The 12,275-nt window shown below is 44.4% G+C and overlaps 1 protein-coding gene across 1 annotated transcript in view; it reads left to right on the top strand.

Moving 5' to 3' along the window:
* Window positions 1-8,869, top strand: part of cacna1db (calcium channel, voltage-dependent, L type, alpha 1D subunit, b) — a gene marked incomplete at both ends in the record, with an annotated part of 98,468 nt that extends 89,599 nt beyond the window's left edge. Inside the window, 9 exons of the mRNA XM_084186797.1 lie at window positions 3,907-4,043; window positions 4,732-4,848; window positions 5,485-5,840; window positions 6,889-7,029; window positions 7,296-7,456; window positions 7,605-7,729; window positions 7,924-8,058; window positions 8,308-8,493; window positions 8,573-8,869. Coding sequence (XP_084042923.1) covers window positions 3,907-4,043; window positions 4,732-4,848; window positions 5,485-5,840; window positions 6,889-7,029; window positions 7,296-7,456; window positions 7,605-7,729; window positions 7,924-8,058; window positions 8,308-8,493; window positions 8,573-8,869 — 1,655 coding nt within the window. The remainder of the gene's footprint in view (window positions 1-3,906; window positions 4,044-4,731; window positions 4,849-5,484; window positions 5,841-6,888; window positions 7,030-7,295; window positions 7,457-7,604; window positions 7,730-7,923; window positions 8,059-8,307; window positions 8,494-8,572) is intronic.
* Window positions 8,870-12,275: the final 3,406 nt, after the last annotated feature.

Genomic DNA, 12,275 nt, shown 5'->3' on the forward strand with positions numbered 1-12,275 from the left:
TAAAAATGTATGCACGCATGACTGTAAGTCGCCTTGGATAAAAGCGTCTGCTAAATGGCATATTATTATTTATATTATTATTAGCGAAGTTAACACACGACAAAACAACAAAAGTAACGTAACGTGAAGCTCACAATGGCTACACACAAACAAGCCAAACAAGAGTCAAGATCCCACAACATAGGTAGGCAAAATGGCAACCTAAGTATGATCCCCAATCAGAGACAACGATCGACAGCTGCCTCTGATTGGGAACCACTCCCGGCCAACAGAGAAATATACAATCTAGATCTACACATAGATACCTAGATATTCACATGATAAATTCTAGCATTCACACCCTGACCAACCTAACTAAAGAATAACAGCCTTTCAAGGTCAGGGCGTGACAATGCTCCAGGCTGACCTGTAACAAAGCTTTCCCTCAGCAGTGGTATTACACATGATCAATTCATGGAACTAACAGCATATACTCAGCAGTCACACCTTGAAAATAAACAAATTCATTGACATTAGTGATCCATGGCCTTACTGATCTAGTGAAACAGTTTGCATAGACTCATGATTGACAGACAGTTGAGTCTTCACTTCCTGTTTTGTGTGTGAATAGCTGTAAAAGTCCCAGTTGGTAGATCACAGATAAGAGCAAGATCAGATAGGTGAGCAGGGAGAAACTGCAGACCGTCACTTAAGTTCTGAGAAACTCACCTTATCTCAATCACTCTTTCCGTCCACAGTGTGCTCACATGCTCATTGCAGCCTGACTCTGGGGCTTCCTATTGATACTCAGGCCAGGGTCAATCTTATATGGCTCCCTATTCACTTTATTGTGCACTAAGCAGTGTACTGTATAGGAAGGGAATATGGTGCCATAGGACGCAGACTCGCAGCACCCATGTGTTTCTGTGAAATGCCATGCTGAACTGTTGTTCTGTATACTGCTTGATTGACCTGAGCCATACTGTCCTATACAGTCTGTAGTGTTGTGCTGTGTTGAACTATGCTGATGATGACCAACCTGTAGTGTTCTTCGCTGTGCCATAGTTTGCTGAAACCATTATTTGTGGTATTTTATTTTCATTGTTATCCTTTGCTGCACTATGCTTTCTGCTTTAGCTCTGATGCTTGGCTTGTTCTAGCATTGCATGCTCTGCTATAGTTTACTAACTCCTCTTGATCTCTCTCTCTCTCTTTCTGGCCAAGCGTCTCTCCTCCACAGCTTTCCCTCCTCCTCTTCCCCCTCTTCCATAGTCTCTTCTGCTCTCTCCCTCTCTCTGCCGTCCGGAATTTCTTGCAGCAGTTCTGTTTTTGGCCGGTGGCATGGAACTAGAGTTGCCTCTTTCTCCTGTACCCTAGCTGTCCCCAGTCTGCTTACTAACTAGCTGAGTGACACAGATCGTTGCTTCCCTGTTCTGTACTGCTTCCCTGGCCTGCACATCGCTTAACAGCTTAGATATAAGCCAACTGACATTTACTCCTGAGGTACTGACCTGTTGCACTCTCTACAACCCCTGGGATTATTATTTGACCCTGCTGGTCATCTATGAACATTTTATCATCTTGAAGAACAATCTGGCCTTAAATGTCCATGTACTCTTATAATCTCCACCCGGCAAAGCCAGAAGAGGACTGGCCACCCGTCAGAGCCTGGTTCCTCTCTAGGTTTCTTCCTAGGTTCCTGCCTTTCTAGGGAGTTTTTCGTAGCCACCGTGCTTCTACATCTGCATTGCTTGCTGTTTGGGGTTTTAGGCTGGGTTTCTGTATAGCACTTTGTGACATCTGCTGATTTGATTGATTGATTGATATACTTCTCTCTCTGCTGTAGTCTTCTTGTTAGATGCTTCTAACTGTAGCGGTGTCCCTGTACTGTAGCTAAGCCTTAGGTACTGTAGGTGGATGTGTAGCTGTGTGGTAGACTCGTATGTTTAGTAAGATGTGGTTGTGTTGGTTTGATAGAAAACAAACGTTGCACCGCTTCGTATCTTGATTTTATGGTATGATGACTGTATTGAGTTGAGGCTAGTGTCTGTTTGGCTGTTTACAATTCTACGTTTCAGAACTGTTCATATTTTGATAATGCCAGATACTCTAGTGCAGGGATGGGCAACTTTGATGGGGGTGGGGGCTACAAAAAATCTGAACTCACCATGAGGGGCCGCAGAGGCTAGCGGATCTGCGTACCCACATCCATACCCACACATGCAGTCAGATATATATATTATATATATGCATTTGGAAAGTATTCAGACCCCTTGACTTCTTCCACATTTTGTTACGTTACAGCCTTATTCTAAAATATTCCTCATCAATCTACACACAATACCCCATAATGACAAAGCAAAAACAGGTTTTTAGACATTTTTGCTAAAAAATTGAAAAATATCACATTTACATAAGTATTCATTTTGAAGGCTATTCCATGCGAGAAATTGCCAAGAAACTGAAGATCTCGTACAACGCTGTGTACTACTCCCTTCACAGAACAGTGCAATCTGGCTCTAACCAGAATAGAAAGTGGAGTGGGAGGCCCCGGTGCACAACTGAGCAAGAGGACAAATACATTAGTGTCTAGTTTGAGAAACAGGCGCCTCACAGGTCCTCAACTGGCAGCTTCATTAAATAGTACCTGCAAAACACCAGTCTCAACGTCAACAGTGAAGAGGCGACTCTGACCTTCTAGGCAGAGTTGCAAAGAAAAAGCCATATCTCAGACTGCCCATCTTAATCTTTTCTTTTTATTGGCCAGTCTGAGATATGGCTTTTTCTTTGCAACTCTGCCTAGAAGGTCAGCATTGTACGAGATCTTCAGTTTCTTGGCAATTTCTCGCATGGAATAGCCTTCATTTCTCAGAACAAGAATAGACTGATGAGTTTCAGAAGAAAGTTATTTGTTTCTGGCCATTTTGAGCCTGTAATCGAACCCACAATTGCTGATGCTCCAGATACTCAACTAGTCTCAAGAAGGCCAGTTTTATTGCTTCTTTAATCAGCACAACAGTTTTCAGCTGTGCTAACAATTGCAAAAGGGTTTTCTAATGATCAATTAGCCTTTTAAAATGATAAACTTGGATTAGCAAACACAACGTGCCATTGGAACACAGGACTGATGGTTGCTGATAATGGGCCTCTGTACGCCTATGTAGATATTCCATTAAAAATCAGCCGTTTCCAGCTACAATAGCCATTTACAACATTAACAATGTCTACACTGTATTTCTGATCAATTTAATGTTAATTTAATGGACAAAAAAAATGCTTTTCTTTCGAAAACAATGACATTTCTAAGTGACCCCAAACCTTTGAACGGTAGTGTATACAGTGCCTTGCAAAAGTATTCATCCCCCTTGGCGTTTTTCCTATTTTGTTGCATTACAACCTGTAATTTCAATGGATTTTTATTTGGATTTCATGTAATGGACATACAGAAAATAGTGGGGTGAATAGTTATGCACGCTCAAGTTTTCAGTTTTTCTGTCTTATTTCTTGTTTGTTTCACAATAAATAATATTTTGTATCTTCAAAGTGGTAGGCATGTTGTGTAAATCAAATGATACAACCCCCCAAAAAATCAATTTTAATTCCAGGTTGTAAGGCAACAAAATAGGAAAAATGCCAAGGGGGGTGAATACTTTCGCAAGCCACTGTATATATAAAAACAATTTGGGGGAGGGATCCGCGAGCCTACAAAAGAGGGGGGGGGGGTATATCAGTTATTCAAAACAGACTCATGATAAAGACAGCATACATGTATATGATTTTCAGCCGATTGTAGGAGTGCTCTGAAGAGTTAGTATAGGAGAGGTAGCGTACAGTTGTGTGTCTTCGGGCCAAGTGTTATTTCCCAGGATGCTGTGCGGCGTGGTGCGGTGCTGACAGTGGAGGCGTTTGTGTGGTCTGTTCACTCAGATGACGAGGTAACCGTGGGGAAGTTCTATGCCACCTTCCTGATACAGGACTACTTCAGGAAATTCAAGAAACGCAAAGAGCAAGGCCTGGTGGGAAGACACTCATTCTCCAGCCTGAACTCCACCATCGCCCTCCAGGTGAGTCTCAACTGCTGTACTGTTCTGTACTGGACTGTACCATTCTACCTTCTCTAGAGTTGTCAATACTAACCAAACTCCCACTATTATGGCCAATCTGTGTACACCGTATGTAACACAACAAGTCTATTTTAACTGCAGATACTGTACAATTTAAAAGATAATAACTTTGAAACTAACTGATGATAGGACTTACAAACCAAAATATGTTGCTATTTTAGTAAGATAATAATACATTAATAAGTGTAAACACTATGTAACTGCTAGTTAGCGATTGGTTGAATCACACTAGTAGTGCTTTGTCCAATCACCACTGGGCATATGACATCTGCAAAGCAGCAGGCCACTGCACCAGAACACAATGCTGCTTCCCTGGCCTGCACGTTGCTATATCACCTCTGGCCATGCTTACAGCTGCAGACTATCCCCTTTCTTATCTGCTTCTAGAGAAAATTAGAGATACAGAGAATGTTGTTCCTCAGAAATGAGTTTGTTTCGTATCAACTCTGGATTAGCAGTGCTGTGCACACTCACCCTGAATAACAAAGCACCTCCTCAGTCTGATTTGTCTGAGTGTCTGTGTTTACTATACTGTCTGTCTGACCTTATGCTTCAGTTCATGTGTGTGTCTTTGTGTGTGTGCGTGTGTTCCTGCCGGCTCTCAGCTTCTCTCTTGTCGTCGTTGCAGGCCGGACTCCGCACACTGCATGATATTGGGCCCGAAATCCGCCGAGTCATATCATGTGACCTGCAAGATGAGGGCCTTGTAGACATTAATGCAGAAGAAGACCACAATATTTATAGGGTAATTCACTGTCCCAGTTCATTCAATAGATGCGCTTGATTTAACTCACCTTTAACTCACCCGACACATTCGGAGAGTAGAGTTCGCTTTTTACAGCCAATGGAATGGTCTCAAACTCAGTTCACGTGGTTGCTGGCTGAGCTAAATCAAGTGCCCCAAATAAAACAGTTACTTTGTTGGTCCACTGTTTGGCCGTGGGAAGAGCTTGCTTGCCTATTGACTCACTGACAACAGGTATTTCACTCTGAGATGTTGACAGTAAATGTAATATTATTAGTTTTTCAATGGGGATTTCTCTGTAATTTCAGTGTATGATTTGCAGAGAGGAATCAAGTCTTGTTGAGACCAGTTTAAAGATGATAACACTCATATTTTCTGATAACCCAGAACACACAGAAGATGATACTTATTCAACCCAGTGGTTTTAAAGTCACTCCTCTTACATAAAATGTTTTCCACACAAACCTTCACTAAATGGACTGTTAATTTAATACCTTCATTATCTGTTGAACATAATTTAATGAAGATTGTAATTAAAACCTCAGTGACTTACCAGGACAGACCCAAAGCCAGTGGTTAAGTTTAGTCACTTTGTTTTTATGGTCGCTTGTACTGACCCGAGTGCTGTCTCTACAGAGGAACGGCGTGCTGTTCACCAACCACACCAATCACGTTAATGGGGACCACCGGGGTTCCGTTACCCAGCGTCCCCTCCAGGTCCTGCCTCCTTCCTGCTACGCCTCCGTGGAGCCCTCCCAGGTCGGCTCTGAGGAAGGGGCAGGCGACCCCTACAACCACTACTACCCCAAATCCCCCATGTCCTCCAACGCCAACCTCAACAATGCTAACGTGCCCACTGTGCCCTCCCTGTCCAAAGGGGGGCAGCGCCGCTGCCTCCGCCGCAAGCACTCGTCCGCTAATGGGGCACCCTCCTGCAGCTCGCACCGCAAGAGTGTTGACTTCGACACCCTCACCACGGTCCAGTCTGCAAGGTAACTTAGGATGCTGCTTTCTTGGCTAGGTCTCCCTCGTAAAAAGGGACTTTCTGGTTAAAGGTTACATAATATTATGGTTCTCTCAATTTTTTTATGCAGTAGTCAATGAATGTATGCACTGTAAAAAACAAAATTTGATTCAACGTACAATTGTAAGGCAACAAGGAGCAATACGATAGGGAGTTTGCTCAACAACATTTTCACACATATTTTCTGTTGTTTTCTCAACCAAATTTTTGTTGAGCAAACTGGCAGTCCTATTGCAGCTGGTTGCCTTACAATTGTAAGTTGAATCAACATATTTTTTTATACAGTGTGGTAATGAACTAGGGATTATTGTAGATTTTAATTAATGTGTGATGAGAACAATGGTTACCTGCTTGCGTAATGCCTAGGAGCTGTGGAGCTCTATGAGATGAACCCTATGACAACAGATGTGGATCTGAATAGGGCGTTTGGGTTTTGAAGTTGTTGCCCCCATCACATCCTTACCACAGCTATGTCCTTCACATATCCTGGCCTTTCATAGAATTGATATTTTCAGCACCATTCATTCTTGCACCACTAAGAGCTCTTTATGTTGAAATCCTGGAATTGTGTGCATCTATCAGCAACACACACACACTCCAGACCCATTCATTTTATGACCAGGATTATTATTTCTGTTTGTCTCACATAACAGATGTCTTGTCTTTGTCATTGCATGCCCTTCCCCTCCCCTGTCCCAAATACAAATTCCCTTCACCACCACGTGCTTGCTTGGACAGGAGGCTCTACTATGAGACCTACATTAGGTATGTGTGTGAAACTACTGTATCACCCTTTAATGACTCGCATTGGTTTATATGATCTGCTTTACTGATATACTATTGTTTACAGTTGTAAACCATTTGATGAATTAATATGCATCTTCTTTCAAATGCATGGCTTTTGTCTATGATCTGTATGTCCAGTATTTGCTGTACAGTTACATCACGTGTTCAATCCATTTCCTCAATCACCCCTTAAAAATGCTTCTGGCTGAACTTTGACCTTTTGACCTCAGGTCAGAATCAGGGGGTGTTCTGTACCCCACCATCTGTAGAGAGGAGCCAGGGGGGGCTGACAGTGATGATGACAAGGGCTCAGGAGAATACTTCAGCGGGGAGGAGTACCAGGAGGATGACATCATGTTGCACAAAGACAGGTATCACCTGGAAAGCACTTCTCCTCTCCTCTACTGTATTCTACTGTACTCTCCTCTATTCTCCTGTCCTCTACTATACTCTCCTGTCCTCTATTCTCCTCTACTATACTCTACTCTCCTGTCCTTTATTCTCCTCTACTATACTCTCCTCTATTCTCCTCTCCTCTACTGTGTTCTCTACTGAACTCTACTCTATCAGTACCTGTCCAGATGTGGCTGCTGTTGACAAGGTGGTTGTTTACTGTTGTTGTCTGGTTGTTGTTCAGGATGCCCCATAACGAGTTTCAAGACCCTCAAACTGACTTTGACACAAATGCATCGAGGGGTTACCATCAACCAGATAGTCTCTATGACGACGACCAGCAACCCATTTACCAGGATGGTGGGCGGTCGCCGAAGCGACGGTTGTTCCCCTCTACACCCCAGGGTGAGGTCCCTTGGTTACCGTAGTGATTAAATCAGGGGTGTCACTGACTGGCTGATAAAGATGATGATGGAACACTCAAAGGGCTTTACATTGTAATGAGATCCATAGATGTAAATGATAGTTGTCTCTCCTTTGTTTAAACCTCCAGCACCCCACAGACCCTCGTTCAACTTTGAGTGTCTGCGGAGACAAAGCAGTCAGGATGATGACATCCCCTTGACCCCTTCCATTCCCCATCGAACAGCTCTACCTCTGCATCTGATGCAGCAACAGGTGGGGACCACTGAACCAAACTGATGGCTACCCATATGCACTGAAAGACTTACTCTCACACAATTAGCTTACAAAAGATTGACACAACTCACTGCACATACACACAAACGATGTGTGAGTCTTAATTTAGGCAATGAATTAAAGGTATGTGTATGTGGTTTGACCTCCTTGACCCCTCTTCTTCTGTTGCCTAGGTGATGGCAGTGGCAGGCCTGGACTCCAGCAGAGTCCAGCGTCTCTCTCCGTCACGCTCTCTACGTTCCTGGGCCACACCCCCCACCTCCCCCATCAGCAGGGACCACTCCCCCTACTACACACCCCTCATCCAGGTATGTGTGTGTGTACATTTAGGAATGTAAATGTGTGGATACATTTTTGTGTGTGTAGTTCCACGTAGTCCCATGTAGCTCAGTTGGTAGAGCATGGCGTTTGCAACGCCAGGGTTGTGGGTTCGTTTACCACGGGGGACCAGTATGAAAAAAATAATTGTGTGCACTCACTAACTGTAAGTCGCTCTGGATAAGAGCGTCTGCTAAATGACTAAAATGTCAAATGTAAATGTATTTGTGTGTATCCAGGTGGACTGGCGTGGTCTGGGCAGTGTGAGCAGCACCCCTGGCTCTGTGAGAAGAAGCTCCTGGTACACTGACGCTCCTGAAGCCCCTTTGAGCCGCACCTACTCCCCCTCACAGCTCCAGATCCCCCCAGAGTACCGCAGGCAGAACCACCAGAAGATAGGCAGCGCCAACAGCCTAGTGGAGGCCGTGAGTAGCCCTGACACACACACACACACACACACTTAGATTGATTGATTTAATGATTTCCCCCTCTTTCCTGTTTCAGGTGTTGATTTCAGAAGGACTGGGGAAATACGCCAAGGACCCCAAATTTGTGGCTGTGACGAAGCATGAGATCGCGGACGCCTGCGAGATGACCATCGACGAGATGGAGAGTGCCGCCAGTAACCTGCTGAATGGCAGTATGGGTAATGGGGCGGGAGCAACCGGGGCCACGGACACAGTGACGGCCACGAGCCTCGGGGACCGTAATCTCCATGACTACAGTGATGAGGAGCCGGACACGAGTGTGAAATGTGAAGAGGATCTGACTGATGAGATGATGTGCATCAGCACCCTATAGCAGTCACTCACACTAGACACAGGCTGCGTCTGACATGGCACCCTATACCTGATGAAATGCACTTGTGCACTATATAGGGAGAGATGTGCCTTTTTGGATGCAGCCACGGCAATCCAACAAACAAACAAGCAAGAGAACAAAGTGCCTTTCTGTGGAATGAATGGATGGAAACACTGCCAGCTGGAGAGGAGTGGAGTGATGGAGGGACACGCTAAGGATCCAGCTACAGAGGAGTAGAGGGATGGAGGGACACGCTAAGGATCCAGCTACAGAGGAGTAGAGGGATGGAGGGACACGCTAAGGATCCAGCTACAGAGGAGTGGAGTGATGGAGGGACACGCTAAGGATCCAACTACAGAGGAGTGGAGGGATGGAGGGACATGCTAAGGATCCAACTACAGAGGAGTGGAGGGATGGAGGGACACGCTAAGGATCCAACTACAGAGGAGTGGAGGGATGGAGGGACATGCTAAGGATCCAACTACAGAGGAGTGGAGGGATGGAGGGACACGCTAAGGATCCAACTACAGAGGAGTGGAGGGATGGAGGGACACGCTAAGGATCCAGCTACAGAGGAGTAGAGGGATGGAGGGACACGCTAAGGATCCAGCTACAGAGGGATGGAGGGACACACTAAGGATCCAACTACAGAGGAATGGAAGAATGGAGGACATGCTAAGTATCCAACTACAGAGGAGTGGAGTGATGGAGAGACACACTAAGGATCCAACTACAGAGGAGTGGAGGGACACGCTAAGGATCCAACTACAGAGGAGTGGAAGGATGGAGGAACACGCTAAGGATCCAACTACAGAGGAGTGGAGGGATGGAGGGACACGCTAAGGATCCAACTACAGAGGAGTGGAGGGATACGCTAAGGATCCAACTACAGAGGAGTGGAGGGATACGCTAAGGATCCAACAACAGAGGAGGGGAGGGATGGAGGGACACGCTAAGGATCCAACTACAGAGGAGTGGAGGGATACGCTAAGGATCCAACAACAGAGGAGGGGAGGGATGGAGGGACACGCTAAGGATCCAACTACAGAGGAGGGGAGGGATGGAGGGACACGCTAAGGATCCAACTACAGAGGAGTGGAGGGATGGAGGGACATGCTAAGGATCCAACTACAGAGGAGGGGAGGGATGGAGGGACACGCTAAGGATCCAACTACAGAGGAGTGGAGGGATGGAGGGACATGCTAAGGATCCAACTACAGAGGAGGGGAGGGATGGAGGGACACGCTAAGGATCCAACTACAGAGGAGTGGAGGGATACGCTAAGGATCCAACAACAGAGGAGGGGAGGGATGGAGGGACACGCTAAGGATCCAACTACAGAGGAGGGGAGGGATGGAGGGACACGCTAAGGATCCAACTACAGAGGAGTGGAGGGATGGAAGGACACGCTAAGGATCCAACTACAGAGGAGTAGAGGCATGGAGGGACACGCTAAGGATCCAACTACAGAGGAGTTCCACCCCTTCCTTTCTCTCTGTCTGGCAACAGTGAAACAGAGAGTGAGATATAAGTAAAGGGTTGTCCCGTAGGGGATGCAGTAATGCTGGGTTTGCAGTGAACTCAGGATGAGTAGGAGTAGTGTCACCCCCTCAACGACTTCATACAGAATCACATATCAGTGACATCACGTTCCAATCCTCAGGCATATCCCCCCTGCCTTCCATTTGCCTTACCCTCTGCACAGAGATACTGAGAATAGTGAGTCATAGGTGTAGTGGTGGCCATTTTACAGACCACTTTTTGAAACTGTGAACCAACACACAAGAAAACAGTGTACTCTAATATCACACACTCACTCCTGCCCAACCAATCAATCTTCAGGGATGACAGGGTTCCGATAGATAGACACATGTACAGGTAAAGACACTAGCAGCCATGTTGTTTTAGTGAAAGGAAAAAGCTATTAAGTTGTAGATATTTTTTAACCCTGTAAGAAAAAGAAACTATATGAAAGAGATGCTTTATATTTGGTTAATTATGAATTGTTACAGGTATAGCAATATCGTCCCTATGCCTATGAAATAGATATGTATTGGTTTTATTTGTGAATTAATATGAAATTATATTTTATAATGTTGTCGCCTTTTTTCCGCTAGAATGCATTGTTTAAGCATAGCAGTTTGAGGAGGATAATGTTGATTTAGAATGACTATGATGTCAAAAAGAGCTTATTTCTCTGAAGTGTACGTACAGTATGGTTCTACAGAAGTAGGGTTTGCCATTTACCATTTACCAGCTTAGCTCACTGCCAACAGAAAAAAATAGTTTCAGGTTACATTGAGGACAACTGTGTTTCATTGTGTATTGTACAGCACGAGAGCATTTTAACTGTTTACTGTGTTACTGTCCTTCTTCAACTGGGTACTGTCATGGAAATGTGTTCATGTCCTGTCAACCTTTACATTATGTGCAATGAAAGGGCTCCTTCAAAAAACACTGAAAGGGAAAATATATGCTTTGAAGACACATAGCTGTGGCCAATAAAGCTATATGATTAATATGCATTTTCCAAACGTGTTAAGTCAAGTTCAACATAAACCCATGTCATGTCTCTTTGTGTCACGAAATGTAAATTCCTTACTAATGGAATATAGTGTTTACAACTACTAGGGTTTCCTCGGCATAACTACCAGCTTTCTCTCGATACAGAACAATGCTCTCAGTTCAAAACATGAATGATGGAAGGCATGAAAGATGGCCGCCAATAGTGACGGTCACTCAGTGGGGTTTTATCTAGAAGGGATAATACAGCTTTAGTCAAAATTTACTTTTCGTATAGCAGGTTAGAACTTACGCAGCAGGTTATGAGATGTAATGTAGCAGGTTAGGAGAATTAGGTTAAGGTTAGGAAAAGCATTAGGGTTAGCTAAAATGCCCCCCCAAAAAACTTTTGACATCAATTTGACAAAAGCTGTATCCCATCTAGAAATGACCACTCAGTGAGTGTTTAGACTCAGTGGGGTTCAAATCCTGACATAACGGTATGCATGCATGCCTTCCAGGACCCGTAATAATACCTACTGCACTAGAGGTTATTTCACTGGTTCAAGAACATTTCAAATGTGTATGTGGTTACAGAGATCTTTGAGTCAGATCTGCCAAGTGATATGTGACGGTATATTCCACTAAATTAAATCATCTTTATTTATACTGTTTGCAAGTGAGAAAAACTAAAACTACATTGAAACACAAAAGGTTTGTTATACAACTGCAATTCACAGCTTAATTTTTTGTACTACTTCTGTTGTGTAAAATCCTGTACAGAATGTGAAGGTTAAAGTGATTCACTGTACTTGAAGAGTCCTGCTTTCTACCCGCTAACGTTACAGCTGATTCCACTTTGTAGCAGATTAGTTTTACCTTCAGATTTTATACTGTTGTAACC

The sequence above is a fragment of the Coregonus lavaretus genome (assembly GCF_964263955.1).
Source record: "Coregonus lavaretus genome assembly, chromosome: 22".
Taxonomy (NCBI): domain Eukaryota; kingdom Metazoa; phylum Chordata; class Actinopteri; order Salmoniformes; family Salmonidae; genus Coregonus; species Coregonus lavaretus.